The sequence below is a fragment of the Artemia sp. Qi Xiang Cuo genome, chromosome 19 (assembly GCF_049724085.1).
Source record: "Artemia sp. Qi Xiang Cuo chromosome 19, ASM4972408v1, whole genome shotgun sequence".
Classification (NCBI taxonomy): Eukaryota; Metazoa; Arthropoda; class Branchiopoda; order Anostraca; family Artemiidae; genus Artemia; species Artemia sp. Qi Xiang Cuo.
In genome coordinates, this window is record NC_142812.1 from 39,119,158 (window position 1) to 39,143,012 (window position 23,855).

Sequence of the window (23,855 nt, forward strand, 5' to 3'; positions counted from 1 at the left end):
AGCGACCATATTTAAAAAACTAATTTACCACAGTATCAGAGCCTGGGACCCTATTATCTCTTATTCGATTTTGTAGTATCGCTAACTGTTCCTCACAAAATAAATCTTCCTTCACATCCAAGGTATCAAAAACTTTTTCATTTTTCTATAAATCTTTTCCTGTAACTCTGTCTCAGTTCAGCACATTCTCAAAATTTTCTGCCCATCTCTCTTTAACTCTTACCTTATCACGAATTTTGGCCCCGTTCCTATCTTTAGCTGGACAAATTGGGACTGACTAGTCCATCTCAATTTATTAACATGCCAATACGATATTTTGCATTTATGGAACCTAGCCCCATCTTCTACATCCTTGGGAATTTTATCAATGGTCTCCAATTCACACCCCCTTAGTTTGTATTTTAATACTTTCTCCACTTTCTTTACACTATTCTTGTTTTTACATGATCTATCATTCAGATATTTCTTGTGCAAGCCCCTTCTCCTCTTTATTAAACATAAACATTTTCCGCTAATATTCCAAGTGGTGTTTCTAACTTTCTTCCTTATGACACCATCAGGAACCTCGCAAATTTTTCCTAAAGTTATTCCTTCCATCTCCTACACTGTCAAATGTTAAACTCTTCAGTTTAGTATTCAACTGCTGCCGGAAAGTTTCTCTCAAATTCTCATCCTCGAGTCTATCAGCATCATAACTTCCTGGGAGGTAGTTATCCTTCTGAAATACTTCAATTTGATACTCCTTGTACATATATATGTGAATTAAATCCTTGTATATTTCATTTTATGTCATTTGGACCTGAAATTTGTGGATGAGGGTGTGAGACCAGTTGCATTGAGGATTCAGTAAGGCAAGCCCTTACTGGTTGAGCCCATTTGAGCTTGCATGGACTTTATGCTAGATTTCACAGTCTTTGGTAGGAAGTGACGACAAATTTTCAGTCATTATTTTTGACATGGGTCTCTGATATTCTCCATCGAGAAATATCTCTTGAAATATCTAGAAATCTCACTTGAGCTTATGAATATTTAGTTTTTTTTAGCAACTTCACCAGCACAATGACTAACCATAGTACCTTTCCGGCTAAGGAATATACTGTGGGAGGAAAATTTGAATGGAAGATTTCAGAAGAAGTTCTTTTAAAAAAAACACTCGGCGATCCTTATGACTTGTGATTTCGTTCATTGGCTGATTGATTCAGCGGATGGTCGGTAAAATCTTGCGATAAACAAACATTGTTATACTCTTTGGCGTAAATTGGCAACATCCATTTTAATGATTCATAAATTTTTTGCTGATGTAAAAAATTGGATTCATATTTCAGTAGCACATAATATCCTCATTGGTTTAAAATGGAGCTGCCTGATTTAGGAAAACATTGCTCTGTAGAATCCTGTAATCAATTAGGTAAGGTCAAGGTTAAATTTCAAGTAAATTAGTGCCCCTTTTATTCATCTAGCTAGGCCTATTGTCTAACCCTGGATTGTGCACTGGCATGAAGCTATAATCTAGGCTAGTTTAACCATGGGCAAATTAAGGAAGAGGGGAGACTGGGGTAAATATTTAGCAGATCATGTAATTGACCTACAAATAAAGTGAAGATAGGCTACATAGCCTAGGCCTAGGCTAGATGCTATTTTTTAAGCTCTTTCTGAATATAGTAATCAATTATTTTGGACCCTTGAAAATGATAATTTCTTTCTAGTTTTTTGTTAAGCTATAAAAAGGGTTAAAACATTGATTTCAAGCTTACAATTTCATTATAAAATCCATTTTGTTAAAGTTATATTAGCCTATATAATCAACAAACACTGATTTGTCACAATTAAGTGGGATAAAAAATTCAAAACAGTTTCTCCATTTTTCTATCCACCATGTTTCTTCTGTTGGCTTTGATATTTTCCAACATAGCCTATAGGTGAAATGGTAGTTTTTGGGCAGCCTAACAGAATAAGAAGAAAACATGGCAGAATTATTCTGAATTTTTCTATTCAACATAATATTGACAAATTAGTGTATATAAATTTTACAAATTGGATTTTGGACCAACGATACTTTAAAGCCCAGCACCCACTAGCGCCCAAAGAACCCAAATTCATGAATACTTTAGCACCCAGAACCCACAGCTCTCAACTTGAAAAATAAATACTAGCATTACCTTTAGCACAGCAAATTTATAGTCTATTTCTTCTTTAAATAGCGATTTAAAAAAGTATCATATCTAAAGTTTGCAAATCACAGATGGTGCAGGCATACACAAAAGAATTGAGGTACCAAATGAGGTACTAGTCAAGCAGATATGGTTTAATCCCCAAAAATAGTGTGTAACCCCTGAAAATCGCCTCTGTACTGACTAATTGAGTTTTTTCTCTGAATTATGGTGAGTTACAGCTCATTTTAAATGTTTCATTGGTCTGAAGATAGCACTCAATGTTTTGAGATGAATAGGAACCTTTTTCTCATTTTTTGCCTTAAAGATAGAATTTTATGACCTGGGCACTAAAAAAACTGGTTTTGTTAAAAATAAGAAAGTCACAAAAAGCTGTAGCAATGGGGCACATGTTCCATTTTATGACAAATCCCAGGGATATTGTTTTTTACTTAATAAAAACACTGTATAGGGCATAATAAGCCCAAGCAAGGCCAACGCCTGCATGCATGTAATACAAGCATTTTTAATTTATCAGAACACAAAAATGAATGACATATTTGAAATATTTCTGAACACCCAGAAAGAACCCAAAGTTGATCTCTCCTGTAACTTGATATGTCTCTGCCAAATTTCCCCTCTTGTAACTTGATATGATCTCTCTTTGTCAAGTTCCCTTAGCTGACACATTGTGTTTGCTGACTTCTATCTTTGTGACAAGTAGAATTTTTTTTCGCATGTCAGCCCCATCTATGATTTACAAAGTTGTTAGGATAATTTTTTAAATCGCTATTTAAAAAAGAGAGAAGAATTCGCTGTACTAAAGGTGAAATAACTTAATAGTTAGTTTTATAAGTTAATGTTTGGGTGTGCTTTTCTTCATCTTTCAAATTGGGAGCTGTGGGCGCTAAAGTAAATGTTTTGGTTTCTTGGGTGCTTTGGGCACTGGGCACAAAAGTATTGTTGATGATTTTGGCTATAATGAAATGGTAAGTTTGAAACAAATGTTTTAACACATTTTTATGTATACCTTAATTGATTACTTTAATTCACACTTCAGAGCAAAATAAGGCCTATGGTAGATCTGTTCTGCTCTGCATCAATGATGTTATTTTGAATGTCACTGTGAAATGGGCCCAGTGATGTTGCATTAGTTGGCAACTGAGAGGGAAGGACTTTCCTACTTATATTTCCATGGCTTGTTGTTCCATTCTTTGTCAAGTCTTGACTTGAGCACTAGTGGGTGCAGTCATAGTTTTGTCTTGGAGGTTGTTCTAGTTGTTGGAAATACACTTGGTAAAAAAAATTTGGTGTATTCTGGTCTTCACTCTTTGCTTTGCTAGCTTCTGTGTCCTCTAGTGTTGTGTTGACCTGTATGTTCTGTGAAAAGTTGGACATGCTGCTCTTGGAATGTCAGGAAATTCATAGCCCATTCTACTTCAGCAGGCAGTTTGGTGAAGTCAACAGGTAATCCCCTCTCCAGAAGGTCAGTGATTATATAGTAGGTTTCAAGTAATTTGGTCTCAACTGACTTTCCGGCAAGGAAGCAGTGCTGGTCTAGTGACAGTATGCTGTTGGACAGAAGATGTGTTAGAATTTTGGCATTCACAATGCATTCCAGGGTTTTTGCTACAGCTAAGGTTAAGGTAATTGGTCAATAATTCTGTGCATTTGTATTGTCACCTTTCTTGAATATTGGTGTAATGGTAAGTAGGCAGGTACAGGTTTCATAAATCTGAAAATCTGGTAGGTACAGGTTTCATAAATCTGTTTTGTAGCACTTGCTAAATTACAAAGATTTTTACAAACTCAAATAAAAAAAAAAAAGAAAAAAAACAAAGGGTAAAAATACCAGCTCTTGTTATACATTTTGGTAAAAAACGGCACGAAAGAATTTTCAGGTCTTTGAGTGCAACATATTGGTGGTAACAGTTTAAGTTGGGTATGTGTCTTCATATTGATAGGGGCACCATGGGGTATTATGAATCTATGGTGTTTGTTGTTTAATAGGAATATACCAAAATTCATTATCAATTTATCTCTTCTTTTGGACAATGATGGTAGGTCAATTGTTCTAAGTCCTTCCTTGTAATTGGTGCAGTCCCTGTCAAGAATCACTGTGTGTTTTTGTACATTTTCCAGCATTTCAGATAAGGATGGTGAATTTTGCACTGTAGCACCCCATGCTGGACAGGCATATTCTAGGTGAGGCTGGACATAGGTCACAAAGGCCATTCTTAACTTGTCTGGAAAAAACAAAACGTTTCATTGTAATAATGGTTTGAAGGGCACTATATGCCTTCAATGTCACTGATTCCACATGGGTGTTGAATTTACAGTCTGATGATAGTATTAAACCTAGTAATTTGGCACTGTTGGACAGGGGAAACAGAGAGTTTGGGACATCAAGATCACGCTTTGGATGGTTAAACCAAATAACTTTTGATTTGGTGGAGTTTATGGTTAGATTAGCTTCCTCAACCTCCTTATTCAACATTTCCATCAGTTTGTGGGAGAAACAAGGGGTAAAACTTGAATTTTTAGCTTCATAGTTAAGTGAAACTGAAAGGTCATCAACAAATTTATATAATGCATAATATATATATATATATATATATATATATATATATATATATATATATATATATATATATAATGTAAGAGCTTTTCCAATCTGAAGGCACAGTCTTTGAGTCAAGTGACTTATGAAATATTTGACATAATGGAGTTGATATCTCATTAGCCTCATTATATCATTAGCCAGTTCTTCTAGGATCCTTGGGTGAATGTTAACTGGCCCTGCTGACTTATTAACATCTAGCACTTCAAGTTGCTTTGTGAGAGACCCTAGAGTAATCATGATAGGTGACATAAGGTTTGGTACACTGTATGCTGGACTGTTGGGGAGAGGACCGTCATGTTCATTAGTAAACACTGATGCAAATTGCTTGTTGAGTAATTCAGCAATTTCTCATAGGTCAATAGTTTCTGTGCCATCAGATTTCTTCAGTTTCTCTATTGAACATCTACTATGATCTTTACTAGATACGTAGTTCCAGAACCTTTTGGGGTTTCTCTTGCTATCATCTGCAAGCTTGGACTTGAAGTTTTAATATAGTTGTTTAGTGAGATTTTGTAGTTTATTTTGAGCCTTTGCAAACTTTTCATAGTGATAATCTTTCCCCATTTTAAGGTACTTGCTCCAGTATCAGCTTTTTCGGTTTTGTTCTCTATGTATCTAAGGGGTCATGTGTGGGAGTGTCTTGGGCTTTGGCACAAGTTTGGCAGATGTGTGTTCTTTCTGGTGTGTTGTAAGCTCTTCTTGGAATCTGGTCCACTGTTGATCTACCTCCCCTTGAAGCAAAGACCTCCAGTCCACGCCACTCAACTCTCCTTTGATTGCTGCATAGTCAGTGTAAGTCTTCTTGATATAATTGTTTGTTATCTTGTGTAAGGCTAAATTGTTATCTTGTGTAAGGCTAATGATGACAAGGTGGTCACTTTTGCCTAAAGGGGGGTGATAACTTATGTTTTGTAGCTGTTCTTTATTCCTCAGGAATACCAAATCAAGGAAGTTTGGTCTCTGAGAAAGTTGATGCCTGGCTGGCTTTTCAACTATCTGAGGTAGGATCAGATCATGAAGGCACTTATTTTTTATATCTTCTTTATAAAAAATAGAAAGTAGCTATTATTTTAATGGGTCCTATAAGGTCTTAAAATTAAGTTTGCAAGAAAAGCAATTATTATATTCAAAAAGAAAATACAAAATGGCATCTATTGGTATGTTCACTTTATTTGTTGGTCAATTATATGAACTGCTCAATATTTACAAAGACATGAGCTTGGACATATTTTATTGGGCATAATTTTGGGTAAATTCAACTTCTAAACCTAGGCTAATATAGAAATCAGAGAAAAGTTTAGTTTTAGGACAGAAATTAGATAGAATGCCATACCAATCAATTCCTTATTCAGTGTTCCTTTTTATTTAGCCTGTAATAATTTTTATTTATTTTAAACAAAAACAGAGTAACCCATAGGTTTGTCTTGTTGCACATTAATAGTAAACAAAACAATAAGCAACAATACACAAAAGACGCTATACTAGAACTGAATCCTTTGGGTATTGATTGGTACCACATTTAACTAATCTTCAACCCTAGTTGCTAGAAGATGGGATTTAAGGTAAGCTGAACACATTACAAAAAAATAAGCAAATACACAAGAATGCTGCAAAAAGAGACAAATTCATCAAATTCTTTTTAGGAGTACTGAGTAAAACAAATCATACAATGCCATAAATATTATAGTTCAATATACTGCCCTTCATAGAAAGAGGTTCCAGCCAAAGCTGTATTAAAAGATGTAACATTATTTCTTGAGACAACATGATCAGGTAATATGTTCCATGATCTAATGGACCAATTTACAAAAGAATCCTGTCCAACCTTTTTAAAAACCTTTCCTGATACAATTTTTTTGAATTTTGCTGTGTGAATGAATAATGGCTAAACTGATAAAAATCACTAAAAGACAGGTTATCAACACCTTTAATAATTTGAGATGCATTGAGTATGTCCAATCTATCCCTCCTGAATTGCAAATATGGTAGTCTCAAATATCTTAGTCTATGCTCATAAGGCAAGCATTTCAAATAAGGAATGAATTTTGATGCCCATCGTTTGTACTTTTTCAATAAGCTGTGAGTCAGATTTTCTTGTTGGATACCGCACAGATGTGCAGTATTCAACTATTGGTTGCATCATTGCCTTGTACAGCTTAGTAAAGCCTTGCAGATTAAAATTTCTTTTGATACAAAGCAAACTGTAATTGACTTTATGTGATACAGCTAATATGTCTTTATCAAAGAACAACTAGTTATCAAAAACAATACTAAGGTCCTAATAGAATCACCAGAACATATTACAACTTCACCAATACTGGTATACTACTGCATTCACTACATTATTTACCATATGAAATTTTCCCTGATTAATAGTCATTGAATTTAAATTAAACCAGTTAACCAATGCATTTAAATCATCCTATAGAAGAGCCACACCATCTGGGGAAGATATGTCCTTGTAAAGCTTGTCATCATCTGCAAACATTTTTTTTTACTATGTTGAATTACCTGTGGCAAATCATTTATATATTTACTAAACAGACCTAGTCCTAAGCAAGTACCGTGAGTCACTCCACTGAAAATACTACACTGGTTAGATAATGCTTAGCCAACCCTAACAATCTGTGACCTAGGTGTTAGGTAATCTGTAATCCAAGCCAGAGTTCTCAATCCAATTGACAGTAATCATTGAATCAAGAGTTCTTAATAATCATTGACAAAATGGTTGCATCCCAGTTGAGGCATAAATTCCCAGAAATGTAGGAGGGCAAAAATATATTTTGTTCCCCTAAATTTAGTGAGCTATATTACCTTAATTTTTTACTTTGGAGCAAATTAAGATATTTCTTGATCTCTAAATTGCTCTAGAACCATACTACTACTACTACTAACAACTCACTGCAGCACTAAGCCACCCAAGGCCAACACAGCTACGCACACTCCTCCTCCATCTCAATCCATTCAAAGCCTCCCTTTTACACCCTCCCACGAAGTTCCCATTTCCTTAAAATCTTTCTTTATGACGTCCTCCCACCCCAGACGAGGAAAACTTGCTTTCCATTTAGCCCTAGACGGTTGGTCAAAAAGAACAATCTTTGGCAATCTGTCATCCTTCATCTGCACAATGTGCCCTAGCCATCTCAACTTTTCTTTCATTATAGCCCTAGAGAGCGGTATTGAACCACATTTTTTGTACAGCCTATTGTTTGAAATACAGTCAGTCAGCTAGGTGCCCAGAACAATCCTTAAGCAATGTCTCTGGAAAACATCTAGCAAATCTTCATCCACTTTTCAAAGCACCCATGCTTCAGAGCCATATTTTACTATTGTCATCACTGTAGCTTCTAATATTCTTCTTCTTTCTTCTTCTATTTTACAGCAGGCGGGCTTTTCAGTATTTACTATTTAGCCCTTTTCCTTTTGCTTCACTCTGTGGGCTACAGAGCTACTGGCTTGATTGCCTCTTATTTGTTAGATATTCTCAGATATCTTTCAGTTGATCTTTCAACTCAAGGAGTTCAAATATCAGATGATAGATGTCGATTTCTATGCTCTGTGTGCAGGTATAGTTGGCTAGGCTCTTGGCTGATAGTGAGATGTTGTGGTGTTTGAAGCATTTTAACAGTTTACAAAGAAGGTATGTTGTGCAGACGTCAACATATTACATTCAAATAGGCAGTGGTCAATTGTTTCATTATTCATATTACAATACCTGCAAAGAGGGGACAGGGGAACTGAACCACTTGAATTAGGAAACTGGTATGAGAATGCAAGAAAGTTTAGTCCATTTGTTCCAGAACGAATTCTATGATAAATTTTAGAAAAATACTTATTGGGAAAGGGGGAAAGGATAGGATTATTCTTATTAAACGTAATATCTGATAGTCTCCATTGGTAAATATCTCTAATGGGGATTAGTCTCCCACTTGGTTGGTCAATATTTATAGCATTGTTTGCTATTTCATCAACCTGATGATTACCACTTATACCAGAGTGGCTAGGAATATACTGAAGATAAGTTCTTATGCCACTTGAAGCAAAATTATCTATAATACCAAGACAATGATAAGTGTCAATGTCCAACTTATACTGAGGAGCTGAGGCCAGCAACTCAAGGCTTGATAAAGAGTCGGAATAAACTATAATATTATTTGAATTAGCAATCAAAGGTTGGTTGTCCATAAGGTGTTCTAATGCCATGATTATGGTATTTAATTCAGCAGACATTATAGATACATTATTATACAATCTCTCACTCATTGCAATTTTCAGGTGAGGAAGGAAAACACCACTTGCTACCTTCTCATTCATTTTGGACCCATCAAGGATTTGGAAGTGGTTTTTATAAGTAATTGTATTAAGTTCAGCAAATTTTTTCTGGACAAAAGCAATGGGGGTTAAATTTTTAGTCCACTTTGAGAAATCAGTATTTATTATGGGAATTGACCAATTCCATGGAGGGGATTGGGGGAAAGTAGGTGCAATAGACTTTAGCGGTACAGGAAACTTCTTCTGAATGTTGCTATACTCATCTACAATCCCTTAATACATGACTGGATTTCTCAATCAATTATGTAGGGTGTGTGAGCTCTTTGATTCGATTTTCGTAAGATGTTTTGTCAAGAGAAAGCTACGTCTCTCCCTTATTGTTGTTAATCCACTCTCCATAAGCAGACACTTGGTGCTTGTGGGTTTCCTAAGACCAAATATGAGACGTATTATATCATTTTGTATTGTTTCATTTTTTTGCATCTGGGTCTTTGCACATGCACCATAGATGATGAGCCCATAGTCAATATGGGGTCTTAGATGTGATTTATAAAACTGAATTAAGGTTTTATCCTTACAGTCCCAGGGTGTAGAAAGAAGTCTTTTTAGAATAATTGTTTTTCTATAGCATTTTTTTTATTGTGTTTGAACTATGGAGGTTGAAGTTAAATTTTTGGTCAAGTATGAGACCTAGGTAGTTCATATGATTATCATCTTGAATAGTTGTTCCATTTAGAGTTAGTCTTGTATTAACATGATATTCTAATATTGGTTTGCAGACTTATCTTCTTATTCTTCCAAACTTTTTTTTAATTGTGAAAAAACACCCTGAGCCTTGGCTATTCTACTTTTAACATCTTCACTGCTCCCACCATCCTTACTAATAATACTTCCAAGGTAATTGAAGCTGCGTCTTCTTAACATTAATTTTCAAACCTATTCTAGCACCCTAAACTGTTAAAACCTCTAAAAGTTTATCCATTTTGCTCACAGTTTCTTCTAGGATGCTTAAATCATCAGCATAATCTAAATCCAGGAGACTTTTTCCTTCCCATTTGATTCTGTGGTTTCCGATTGCCTTTCCTGTGCTCCTTAATACAAAATCAATCAAAATAATCCATATATAGGGGGATAGAACGCAACCCTGCAAAACTCCTGCTTTAATACAAAACCAGCTGCTAACCTCATTTCCTACCTTAACCGCAGCAGTGTTAGTCTAATACATATCACTAATCACTTTAATGTTTTTGTCTGGTATACCATACAAGGATAAAACCTTTGCTAAAGCTCTTTTATCAACAGAATCAAACGTTTGCTCATAATCTATAAAATCAAGGACCAAAGGTGTTTGACAACTCAGGCACTTCTGAATTATTAACCTAAGAGTGAAAATTTGGTTGACACATCCTCTACCTTTTCTAAAATTGCACTGTTCTTCTCTTAATACTTTGTCTACAGTATCTCTCAGTCTAAAAAGTATCATATTACTAAGCAATTTGCTACCTACTGGTACTTCCAGGGAATGCCATTCCACTGAACATCCAGTAACTTCTTGAAAGATTCATCATTAGGTGTGGAGACTGTTGTATATGAGAGACTATTCCAGTGGTTTACTACACAACAGGAGAAAAACTGTTGCCAGTGTTGAGTTTTGACAGATGGCTTGAACAGCTTCTTCAAATGTCCCCTCCTGTCAGTTCCAATATTTTGAGAAGTTGTCAAATGAATAGGGGGGGGGGATTCTTGTGAAGTAAGCCTACATGTCAACAGCGTATCAGCTCTTGGTTGTTAGTACACCAGTGTAGATACTTTTAACTCCTTCAAAATTCATCATAAAATTTGTCTTTGATCAATAAAAATATCTTGGTAGCTCTCCTTTGTACCCTTCCTAGAAGCTGTATGTCCTCATCCACACTATGCAACTTTTGTATTTTATTTACTGCTGGATTGACCATAGCATAATTAAATCTAGGTTGGGCTAGCCAGAATGTATAACACAACATTTGTCAATGTTGAAACTCATGCACCTTGTTGTTGTCCTGTTTTGATTACAGTTAAGATATACTCGTAGTGACTCATGGTTAACTGCACCAAATAGCTTTAAATCATAAGCATAGAGAATGAGATGATTTGTAGCCAGTTAAAAAATATCTTTTATGTAGATATTGAACAGGGCAGGTCTCAATGCACTGCCCTGCAGAAAACCATTGGTGACTTTCCATCTCGTAGATAGTATTGCTTCTGATTTATCAGTAAATAGCCCTGTTTTCTTCTATCAGTAAGCAAAGCTGAGATCCAACCCACAAGGTCTGCATTCATTCCACACAAGACGAGTTTTATTTTCAGGTGTGGATATAGAACTAATTCAAATGCTTTTGCAAGATCAAACAACAGGATATCCATAGGTAGGCCCTAATCGATCAGGTTTGTTATTGCGTCATCAGAATCTAGCAAATTTTTTTCTACTTTTTTTTCTGGTTGAAATCCATGTTGTCTGGGCAATGGTATGGTATTCCGTTAATTTTGAGATGTTTCATAACAGTCATTTACCATTCTTTCCAGAATTTAGTTTAATATCTATCCATAATTTAGCTAGGATGAAAGTGAATACATCACTCAGTGCCTCGTTTGTAATTCAGTAATTGCTTCTGGGGGAAATTACATTCCGAGCATTAATGGGGCCCCAAGATGTAAAATGGTTCATAGTAACAAAAATTTAAAAACAGGTTCCCAAACATTTTTATGAAAAAAATAGCCATTTGTACCTGATTCAGGAATTGTAATTATTATTCTCTTCAGTCTTAATATTAAATGTTATTTTGAAAACAAATGGGCATAAATTTTGGAAATATCTTGAAACCCTTCAAAAATGATGTCACTGCAAAACTGGTGTCATTTTCGAGGGGTTTCTGGCTCTTAAAAATTTCTGCAATTATGTTTTCATAATAATATTTAACTATTAAAGACTAATGAAAATAATAATTACCATTCCTGAATCAGTTAACAATAGCAATTTTTTCTCACTTGCCAGTTTTCTTAGAAACACATTTTTAGACTTTTTGGTTATCATAATCTTCAATTACCTGAAATTGCATTGTCCAGCAAATAAGGAATTTATCCTGTAGGTGCTGGTTAGTCAAGATGTTGAGGCAACGTGTTGGCTGTCCCATTCTCGAAGCCATGGCTTGGACAACCAATCTTTGTCCACAGCTCCCTTGAAGGCCTCCACACTATGGGCTGAGACTGCTCCTTTGCTTAGGGAGTTCCAAAGCCCCACAACTCTATTTGAGAAGAAGTTGTTCTGTGTGTACATGTGTGTACATGAGTGTACATGTGTGTACACACATGTGTCTGGTGTTGGCTTGTTTTCAGTACAGCTTCTTAGAGTGTACTCTAATTTTTTTTACTGGTTGAGTTCAAGCATATTCTGTTACAAGGACTCAGTTTGCAGCATTTTGTACGCCATGATGACATCCCCACACTTCCGTTAATAGGAGAGGGCGGGAATCTGTAACTTCTCCAGGCGGGATACAATTTATGATACAATAAATACAGCATTTAAATCAGGACAAACTATAAGCTCTTTGTTAAATAAAGGGAAAGAAAAGGTACCGAGAAATTTGCAAAAGGGAGTATACAAAATTCCATGCTCTTGTGGTAAATTTTATGTGGGAAGAACACAACGGATATTAGAAAATAGGCTACACCAACACAAGAACGCCAGAGATTGCACTCTAAAACATAACAAAATACCAGAAACGTTTGAGTCAGCTGTTGCAGAACATCTTTATAATTTTCCTAGTCACAGTATTTTATTTGATCAAACAAAAATAGTAGATACGTCTGTAGGACTTTTACAAAGCTTCAGGGAAATTATAGAAATAAATAAGATAATATATGGGGGTATTAGTATCAATAGAGATGAAGGGTATTTTAGGATCAATTCGATTTATAATAGTTTGATCAAAAAGCAGGTAAGATTTTCAACCAATACTGATTTTAATAATAGTTCTGATACGAAAGATGACCTTGCAGACAAAAATCAGACTGGGTTAAATGCTGGGAAAGGTAAACGAACTGCAGCTAAGCTTGCAAGCAAACGAATCCGTTCAATTTATAATCCAAACATTGGGTGATGAACTTGTAAGATCGAATTAGGGGTTATGGGCCGGGGGTTAGCTGACCTTTATTGTTTTAGTTTAAGCATAAATATATTTTAATTTTTTGATAGCTTTCCATTTATATACTGTGAGAAGGCGTGTTCCAATCAATATAAACATTCAATTTTGTTTATACGCCAGTGAATGGAAGTGTTTATTTAATATGTGAGTTTTGTTTTCATACTTATTTAAATTTTTTCTTTTGTTTGTTTAGTATGTTTTTATGTTGATGTAAGTTAAGGTTTTTAAAAAAAAAAATTTTTTTGTTTCATTTTTATTTTTATTTTTTAGTTGAGAAAGGCTCCTGGATGTGGGGCCGAAATATTCGGAGTATTTTTGTTTAATTAAGTGTTTGTATTCACTGCTTTATAGAAATTAAAACCCATTTTTCTTGTTTAATTTTTTACTTATGTATTTGAAGATGACACCGCCTCCCCACCCCCACAGCCCACTATTCAAGGGTTGCAAGTTATGCCCTGGGGCATTTAAGGTTTATATAGAAAGGGCGGGATTGTATAAATTTCAGAGGGGGCTCATTGGATTGCTAATCAGAAGTTTCAGTGCCTTTGTGAGATATAGAGTGATCAGAGGGTGGATACCCCCCCCCTCTCCTCACACACACCTTGTATTTTTCCAAAATACGTCCGTTAGAAATTTTGAGATGGTCATTTGCTGTTGTAGAAACTTCAAAAAGGCTCATTTGAATGGAAATTCAAAGGGCCAGTGCCCTTTTTAATAGTCAAAAGTGATTGGAGGGCAACTAACCTCCCTCCCACGCCCACCATTTCCCCAAGCAATCCTATCAAAATTTTGAGATAGCCATTTTGTTCAATGTAATTGAAAGGTCTGGAAATTATGTCATTGAGGATGACAATACCCCACAGTCCTAGGGGCAAGGGTTATAAGTTACGCCCTGGGGGCATATAAGGTATATTTAGAAAGGGTGATTGTAAGAACTCTGGAATGGGCTTATTTGATTGGAAATCAGATGTTCTACTGTCCTTTTTAAGATTCAGAGTGATCAGAGGATGGATACCCCTCACCTCCCCCACACCTCATATTTTTCTGAAATGAATCTGATAGAAATTTTGAGATGACCATTTGTTCATAGAAACTTCGAAAATAGCTCATTCAGTTGGAAATTGAAAGGGCTAGTGCTCGTTTTAATAGTCAAAAGTGCTCCAATCACATCCAATCAAAATTTTGAGATAGTCATTTTGTTCAACGTAGTTGAAAGGTCCGGAAATTACGTCTGAGGATGACAACTCCCCTACAGTCCTCAGGGCAAGGGTTGTAAGTTATGCCCTAGTGACATATAAGATATATATAGAAATGGTCTTATGCGACAAGCCTATGGCTTCCTCCTATATTAAATAAAATAAATAAAAAAAATCTTTGGAGGGGGCTCATTGGATTGGTAATCAGAAGTTCTAGTCCCCTTTTTAAGATTCAGAAAGATCAGAGGGTGGATATTCCCCCCCCCCAAACCTCATATTTTCCCAAAACTCATCTGATAGAAATTTTGAGATGGCCATTTTTTGTCTTCGAAAGTTTAAAAAGATCTCATTCGATTGGAAACTGAAAGGGCTAGTGCCCTTTTTAATAGTTGACAGTGATTGGAGGGCAACTAACCCCATGCCCACCATTTTCCCAAACCCATCCAATCCAAATTTTTAGGTAACCATTTTGTTCAACGTTTTTGAAATGTCCGGGAATTATGTCTTTGAGGATAAAGCCTCCAGGGCAAGGGTTGTAAGTTATGCCCTGAGGACATATAGAGCATATAGAAAGGTTGATTGTTTAGACTTCGTAGGGGGCTCATTGCATTGGTAATCCAAAGTTCTAGTGCCGTTTTAAAGATTCAGAGTGATCAGAGGGTGGATAGCCCCACAAACCTTGTATTTTCCCGAAACGCCCGGAAATTATGTCTTTGAGGTTGATCGCCCTCCCCACAGCCCTCAGGGCAAGGTACGTTAGGCCCTGGGGCCATATAAGGTATGTATAGAAAGGGTGATCTTACAAAACTTAGTAGGGGGCTTGTTGAATTGGTAATCAGAAGTTCTTGTGCCCTTTATAAGATTCAGAGTGATCGGAGGGTGGATGACCCCCCACCTCCACCCCTAAACCTTGTATTTTCCCGTAATGCATCTGATAGAAATTTTTAGATGGCATTTGTTGTCATAGAAACTTCAAAAATCAAACTCAAACTTCAAAAGGAACACAAATTACAATAAATAGCCAAGTCAAACTCAAAACAAGCAAAAATTAACATGACCAGGACTGATAACCCCTGTGCTTTCTCAAGACCAGAACACAATTTGCACTTTACTGAAAACAAAATACGTTTGAAACGTTTTCACCTTTCTTACTTTCATAAATGAAAAATTACCAAAACCTTAACGAAGAAATGCCAGTAAATGTCAATATAACTTACAATCCACAATTATTTGTTTGTTTATTTTTAGTAAAGCACAAATTGTGATCTGGTCTTGAGAAGATATGGGGGCTATCAGCCCTACTCATGTTAATTTTTGCTTGTTTTGAGTTTGACGTGGCTATTTATTGTAATTTTTGTTTCTTTCGATTTATTGGCATGATGTATGTTAGATAGGCCGTGAATTAATAATTTTCGTTCATTTTAAGTTTCAACTTCGCTCTTTACTTCCCTTGGAAACTTTGTTTTTTAAAATTGATCTATGCTCGTTTTTGATAAAAATTTAATTTAGAAACAACACTGCGGAATAATTTATATGGAAACTATTTATACGGAATAGTTTTTGTTCGTTTTAAGTTTTAATGTTGGTCCTTAGTTTCAGTTGAAAAATGATTTTTTTTTTTTTTTTTTATATATATAATTTCTAATCACCTCCGATCTGGGGAAATAAGACACCTCAATCCTAATTAGGGAGCTGAACTAAGAAGCCGTACAAGAATTAAGGGAAAAAATAAATTTAAAGTGGAAAAAAATCAAAACATAGTGTCGTTTGTTTTTGTAAAAAAAAAAAAAAAAAAAAAAAGGAGAAATATATTTTTAATTAATTGTTTAAAAAAATTAAATTTAGTCACACTTAAGAAATTAGCTCCAGGAGAGTACCTTCAACACAAAAGGTTAACTGAGCGGACAGGTTTGTATATTGACATTCTTGCAGAGATTTTGCTAGCTGAACAGAAATGTGCCTTTAGGCTTAGGGATTTATTTGACCTGTCCCTAAATAAAAAGCCACTAATTACTCAGAAATTAATGGAAATTTCAAAAAAGATCATTTTTTGTGTAGGTATGACAAATGGTATTATAACCTAAGTTTGGTTTTGTTTCAAAAATTTTGGGAAGAATTACCTGAGTTCTCCTACAGAACTGTTTTCATTTGTCTTCTTCCTCTTTGGATGCACAATCTTACGTATGGAGATTATGGTGGAATCGTCAAGCAAATAATTTGAATAAGTAATAGTCCAGTAAATCTACGAAACTCTGGGACAAAATTGGAATATAAAAGATTTTTCCACCGTCTTGTAGAGAAACAAATTCTGTACAAAATACCAAAAGTCCCCAAAAATCCTCTTGGCGGAACAGGTTAAAAAACAGGGGGAAAGGGGGAAAATTGGAAAAATTCAGGGGCAGATTTATTGTGCGCCCGAATTTCAAGTCTGCTCTTTTTCTGCGCGGAGAAATCGAAAAAAGAAAGTTATGTTGTCTTATCGCTGGACTTGGTTTGATTTCCCCCTTTAGCCGGGGAGGGGAAGGGGGAAAACAGTATTCTTGAGAGTTGTGCGATATGGCTGGTCAAAATATTGCCCTCGAGGTTTTTTGACTCGATGATTTCAAAAAAAACATGGTATTAGATTCGTATCTTGCTTTTTTGCAGTGTTTTCGGTCGGGAACTGGATACCTTTCCCTCGTCTAACCTAGGTGACACTTTGGTAGACGGACCTGAAGTGTAACCGTCAAAGATGGAGGCATTTGAATACTTCTGTGTCATGAATGAAACGTAACTGTTGCAAATCTGTTCGAAGGTGTTTCCTGTTTTCCATGGAATATGCTGGAGCAGCCACCTTTGATCACGTATTTTTCCGGCTCTTTTGATAGGATGTTCACAGGTTCTTCCTTTTCTAATTTCCAATCAACTTTCCTTAGCTCCGCTTTATCTGGCTGTGACGGCAGGCTTGACGATTCGAAAAGGGCAGTAGGGTAGCTAGAGAGTTGAGCCTGAGAGTTTCTTCCATATTCCCTCCGGCTGTAGTTGCCGCTGCTACAAGACGTAGGAACAGAAGACTTGCGTCAATTTTTATGTCTTCATCGTCAGCTTCGGCAATGTTCCTTAATAGGCCAGCGTAATCGCTTTGCTTTTGCGCTTGAAGATGTAGCGACCGGCATCGGCGTCGTCCAGTGACTTCAGAATTTCTTTTCCTATCGCCTTTGCTGTATCAGTGTTGACATCCCTTGCTGCTGTCATAGCAATCGATATATTGCGCATTTGAGTGCAGTTGTCATCTGGACAAGACTGCGCAAAAAAAGCTACTAAAGCCTTTACGTCCTTTTTATCCGAGCTGGTCTTGCGGAAACGTCCCGATCAGATAACACGTACACAACACTGATGAGAGGCTGCATAAGCTCATTAATTTCAGCTCACGCTGGCATTGACATTGTCCAGACCAACCTTTGGGTCTCACTCGTTTCATTTCCCCTCGTGAGTCCCATGCTTGTTTTCAGTGACCTCATCAATACTTGCTCAATTACTTAGTCGGAAGAGAGCCCAGCCCATAATCTACCGCTTCTTCGAATGACAAACATCCCATCTGCAATGTCTTTATACAGCTTCTGGTTACTTTCTTTCAGCTCTTCAATTTGCTGAAGAATTATTCTCACCGATTTCGTATATAGGTTGTGGCCTGCAGCTGCAAAGTAAGGGAGCATCTCAGAGAGTGCTTGATGATACTGCACCCTGTTTCCAGTCCGTTCTGCCCTGATGGCCTTCTTAAGCACTCCGAACATTTCTGAATACTGAAGCCATATTTTGCAGTCCTGTTGTTCTGCAGCGTGTCTTGAAACTCCATTATTCGTGTTTGGATCTTACGCACTACGTCTGCGTTGGATGCGTCCTCAAGGGTTACTTCCTCATTCAGTATAGCCATACTTATTGCCGAAGCTTCTACAAAGTCTTGAGGACTCGCACGTATATCATCTGTGCAGTCGAAATACTACGATTTGCAAATGAGAATGATATGCAATGCTGAATCTATAAGCTCTGCACTCTCATGGCTCTTGAAACAGACTTACCGCTAAGGATATGCTTAATGGTGTTACCGACATATAGGCATTCGAGCAATTCTTTTATTCCTGCTTCCGTCATCAAGTGCCCGATCGCTCCAAGAAAGCTCATACGGCAATGGAGACCACCGATCATTGGAACTGCTACCTTGAGAGGACTATCAGCAGGCTCAGCATTGATAACGTTCACCGTTATTATGTTCAAAGGCTGGCTGAAAGTAACGCACTTTACAGTTCCGTGCCGGTGCGCTTTATCGGATGCAAAATGCAAAGCAGTGTACACACAATAACAATCGAAGGGATTATAGTCGATCATTGACCGAGAATCGATAACCAAAGTACCCTTGTATGACCCAGGGTGAATTGCTTGCATAAGTCCACTCCATCTGACCCATTTTGTGTCATGTATCCAGCTTGCATGCCATAGTAGGCCAATGCCATCGATCTTGTCGTCGAAGGTGATGGTCGGGATGGGTTTGTACACAATACTGTTCTCCTGTTGGCTTCTGTTGTAGAAGATGAAAGGCACTTGTCCAACATGCTGGAGTACTTAAAGGTTTACAACTGCTCTTTGAAATATGATTGGAAATTTGGGTAGCCTTGTTGTGGCAGTAGCTAGCATGCCCATCCCATGGAAAGTACCTTTTCCGTCGATAGTGCAAATGGCGTGGTTGACATTGTCGCCAAAACTTACCAGTAGGTAGTGAATCTCCAGCAAACAGGAACAGAGAAGCACCAGGGAATAGGATATTAAACTCTCGTCAAGACGGTGTTAGAGGGTTTTAAAACCGATTTGATAGACCTTAGTCTCCTCTCCAAATTCTGTAGAGCCATCTGACTATCTTTTCGTTTTAGAGGATATCTTGATTTCCCCCTCTTTTTTCCTTGTAACTGGAAAACGGGGGAAAGGCTATCTACTGAGCAATCAAAGTAACATATTCATTCTTCTCGTACAGGAAAACCCCCAGAAAACAAGTCTTGTAGACTGTTGTACATGATCTTTATTTACCCCCTCTTTTCCCCCTGTTAGTGGGGAAACGAGGGAACAGCTTATTACACAGCAATAAAAAAAACGCAGTTTCGATCTTCTTGGACCCAAGAGAATCAGGAATGCCATTTTCAACATCAAAAACTACCTGTTGTAGATTTTCGTGTTTTCCCCTGGATTTTACCCTTTTCCCCCTTTTCTCACCCTGTTCCGCCAAGAGGATTCCTGGGAACCTTTGGTATGTTGTACAGATTTTTTTTCTCTACAAAATGGTGTAAAAATCATTTATATAGCAATTTTGTCCTAAATCATCGATTTTTTCCGTAGATTTACTGGACTATAAGTATAACAATAAGTAATCCTTCTTTTAATATACAACTTTGAGTGGTTCCAGAACCACATCCCGACACATCTCCAACTGCTTAGTGGCAAGGGGTTGGGGTCAGGGGCGTAATTTTTATAGGACAGAGGAGGCAAGTTCCCCTCCCAGACCTCATTTTTCCTCCAGACCACAGTTTACTCCCCCCCCACCCCCAGCTCCCAGTTGAAATTTTTTTTTACAAAAATGTTGTCAAAACTAAGATAAGCCTGCATAATTATAGCATCCACTGAAACAGGTCAGTTTCTTCAGTATATCTTTACCTTTTTTATTGCTATATCTACTCAGATCTACTGATCTACTCAGAATGTCGTTGCAAATCATGAACTGGATGACCGCCATTCCCTTTTGAATCAAAATACTTGACCAAATACCTTCCTGGGACATGCTTTAAAAAATGAGTGCATCACATTTACAAAAACAGTTATATAATCTGAAAATTATCGTATAGAAGGGAGAAAACCGTAATTGAAAAAAAAAACACACACACACAAGCAGGAATCGTGTATTCAGTAAAGCGCAAATTGTGTTCTGGTCTTGAGAAGGCATAGGGGTTATCAGCCCTACTCATGTTAATTTTTGCTTGTTTTGAGTTTGACTCGTCTACGGTAAAGGTTGACTGTCGCTTTGGATCTGAAAAGGACATAATTATTTTGTAGACAATTTCGAAGTAACGGAATCTTATTAGTATTAGGACTGCAAAATCACTTTAGAATTTGTATCGCAACTTAAAATCTTTCGTTTTATAGAGAGAAATAACTGGATTTCCAGAGTTCATATTTACGGTTGATATGTTCTTCATTCCGAGTAATACTAGGTGAGACAAAGATGTTACCTGATAAATCAATCCATTATTTGATATGCTTTGTAATGACTTCAAACTCATAATGTTCATGCCTAAGTTTTTAAGATGATCTTAATTGTATACTGAAAGTTACTGATATCACAGCTCCTTTAGGACTATGAAAAGCCTTATAGATTAGTTTGTTGTTGCTAGGCTACGTATTTACTTTTGACTCCTAAATCAATATTCTTGTTTTTTATACTTGTCGTTTGTGTTTTCAGTAAAGCGCTAGTTTTCTGTAATCCTACAAACATAGGGAAATATCGCCAGTTGATTTATTTGCATTAGTTTTATTGATATATGTTAGATAGGCTGTGAAATAATAATTTTCGTTCGTTCTAAGTTTCAACTTCGCTCTTTACTTCCCTCAAAAAAACTTTGTTTTTTAAATTGATATTATAAGGAAGAATATGTTGCACTTTGTGTTGTTAGAGTTTGTTTTCTAAATTTTGTTGGGTTTTCTCAACTTAACATTTTCTACAGTAATAAGGACAATCTTATGCAGCACTGCAATGGAGGCATACATGAAATTTTAAATAAAAATACTGTTTTATTTTTATAGAATTTCATATCAAAAGATAATTTGGATGCACAATACTATTCATATACAGATATCTTGCCTTGTTGCTTTATTTTTTGTGCTTTAGTGATTTGCCATATTGGATTTGGTTTAAATGTGAGTTAACCTTTGTTTTCTTTTTGTTTAAACTAGCCTAAACAAAACACATAAATGTTTTGTTTAGGCTATTTTCTTTTTTTTTATGAAGGCTTCCTGATGTGAAGCCAAAATTTATGGACATTATATTATTTTTGCATTAAAAAGTTTTTTTTCTATTTTGCACTGCCTTTATTAAAAGAAATAACCTAAAAAAAGTTAAAAAATAAAGAAATAAATACCATTTACTATCCCAATACACCATCAGATTTGTCTTCCTGTTCTTCCAAACTTATTTCAACTGTGAAAAAAAAACACCCCTCGCCTTTGCTATTCTACTTTTTAAATCTTCGTTACATCTATAATATTTATTAATAATGCTGCCTAGGTAAGTGAAATCATCCACTCGATCAATATTCTCGTTACCCAACATCACCTCTTCGCCTTCGTTTATTCATAGTCTAAGTGACTTTGTCTTCTTAACATTAATATTCAAAAATATTCTTACACCCGGAACTCTATAAACCTTCAAAAAATCACTCATTTGCTAATACTTTAATCTAGGACACTCATGATCTCTGCAAAATCTAAGTCTAGGAGAGTTTTACCTTCCCATTTGATTCTTATTTACTTACATTGAGAAACACTTTCCCCAAGAAATTCTATCTAATTGGTTTATTTATATCAAGGTGCTGCAGGCTTCAAAGTTCCAGAAGCTTGAAGTTCTCTAAATTGTGAAACTTTGAAGCCCGCTTGCAGCTGGACTATAGAGCTCAGGAGTCAATGAATACTTTTATTTTCATTTCTTGGGTAAAGTTTACTTGCCTTTAGAGATCTAGAAACCATGTTTCAAGCAAATGTCAACAGTTCGAATTTTTCGTTGCATCCCCAGCAAGCTATCATAGATGTTACTGATCTTAGGAATTAATACTAGGCAAATTCATTTGAGTTCCTTTATTGACACTATTACAAAAATGTACTTGGTTGAGGTTGCACCCTTACATGATTGTCCAGGACCAGTAAAAAAAAACAAAAAAAACGTAACAATATCTACAGAACTGCCATTGGCAGGCAAATTCTTAAGTTATAACTGGCAATTTTTGAGCCAAAGAAAATATGTTGCACATGCATAACACATCTTTTTTTTCAGATTTTCTGCCTTTCAAATGTGATGCATGCAGGAAGATCTTTTGGTAAGTAAATTTTTAAGTTTAGTTTTATTTACCCCAAGTTTCACTCAGAAAAATAAAGTAATTAGAACTTAGTGTATTCTTTCTTGCACACCAAATAAACAATTTTACTCATAACATATTAAAACAATTCCTGCTTGATTGGGTGGCTAGCATACATAAGTTGCACATCTTCAAAGATTGTAGGTTCAATATGTGAAATGCAAAGACCCGCCTGATTCAATACAAGTTGCAATAAAGCAGAAGAAATGAAATAAAATGTGTTCATTTTATTGCAAACTGGTGAATTAAATATTCAAAATTGACAACAAACTGAACATGAGTCAAGACAACCATTCAATAATTATAGGGCTTTATTTTATAGAATTCCAAATTTGAAACTTGATACCTGGTTGCAAATATTACCTGGTCAAATCTTCATAAAACACAGTTACCACAGCCATAGCAAATGTTTTATCTATATTTTTCAGACATTCCTGCTTCAATTGAACTACCTTTGCACGGACACTATGCTCAAGCAGTTCGGTCCACCTGAATGTTTTTCAGAAATATACTCGAATCAAAAATAGCTTAATGTTGCACATAATTTCTGCTTCTGCCATGAAAGAGTAGCAAAGTTAAATTTGTCCTTTTCATGTATTTCATACCTAAATAAAAATCTGACTTTCTATTTGTTTTATTCAACACAGGAGAAAGCCATAAGCTTGTCGCAATTTTAATTTATGACAGAAATTGCAAAATTGCCCGAGGATCTTCCCTATTCTGCTCATGACGTGTTGATAGTGTTTGTAATGTTGTATTGTAAGTGTAGTTGAAGGCAAGTTTGCTTTTTTTGTGTATGAAATCCAGAAAGCCCAGACGTTAGGATAATCATGCTCTAAACTATTCTGTTCATCTCAAAATGAATCTTAAGATAAGATTGATTTCTAAAACATTGTTTTTACTAGCTCTCATGGGCCAAATTTGCAATTCACAATAGGAGCAAGAAGACACCAAATATGATGAGGTTGCTCAGAAAGAAGTCAAATGGTTGAAAACAAATAAAACTTATGGCATTGGTAAAGAAAAGCACAAAGACCCATTAGTCTTGTAACTAAAATATACAAAACTGTATACCGTATAGTAAAAAAAGACTAGGCTATAATAAGAATGTTCAAAATTAGTACAGTGATAGGAATAAATATAACAAAATATAAAAAATAGGTGAAAAAAATGGTAGAAAAAGAGTAAAGATAAATAAATAGGTAAAAACAGCGATTTTTCTTGAAGCAGAATGAGGGAAACAAGGTCAAGGGGGGGTGACTTGGCAAAGCGAATGTGTTCAGGTT

At 36.0% G+C, this 23,855-nt stretch overlaps 1 protein-coding gene across 1 annotated transcript in view; it reads left to right on the forward strand.

Moving 5' to 3' along the window:
• The first annotated feature begins 1,273 nt into the window (after positions 1-1,273).
• LOC148940826 (AN1-type zinc finger protein 2A-like) overlaps positions 1,274-23,855 on the forward strand; it is a 41,788-nt gene continuing 19,206 nt past the window's right edge. The window contains exons 1-2 of the mRNA XM_089105368.1: positions 1,274-1,408; positions 22,488-22,530. Coding sequence (XP_088961494.1) covers positions 1,354-1,408; positions 22,488-22,530 — 98 coding nt within the window. The 5' untranslated portion in view covers positions 1,274-1,353. The remainder of the gene's footprint in view (positions 1,409-22,487; positions 22,531-23,855) is intronic.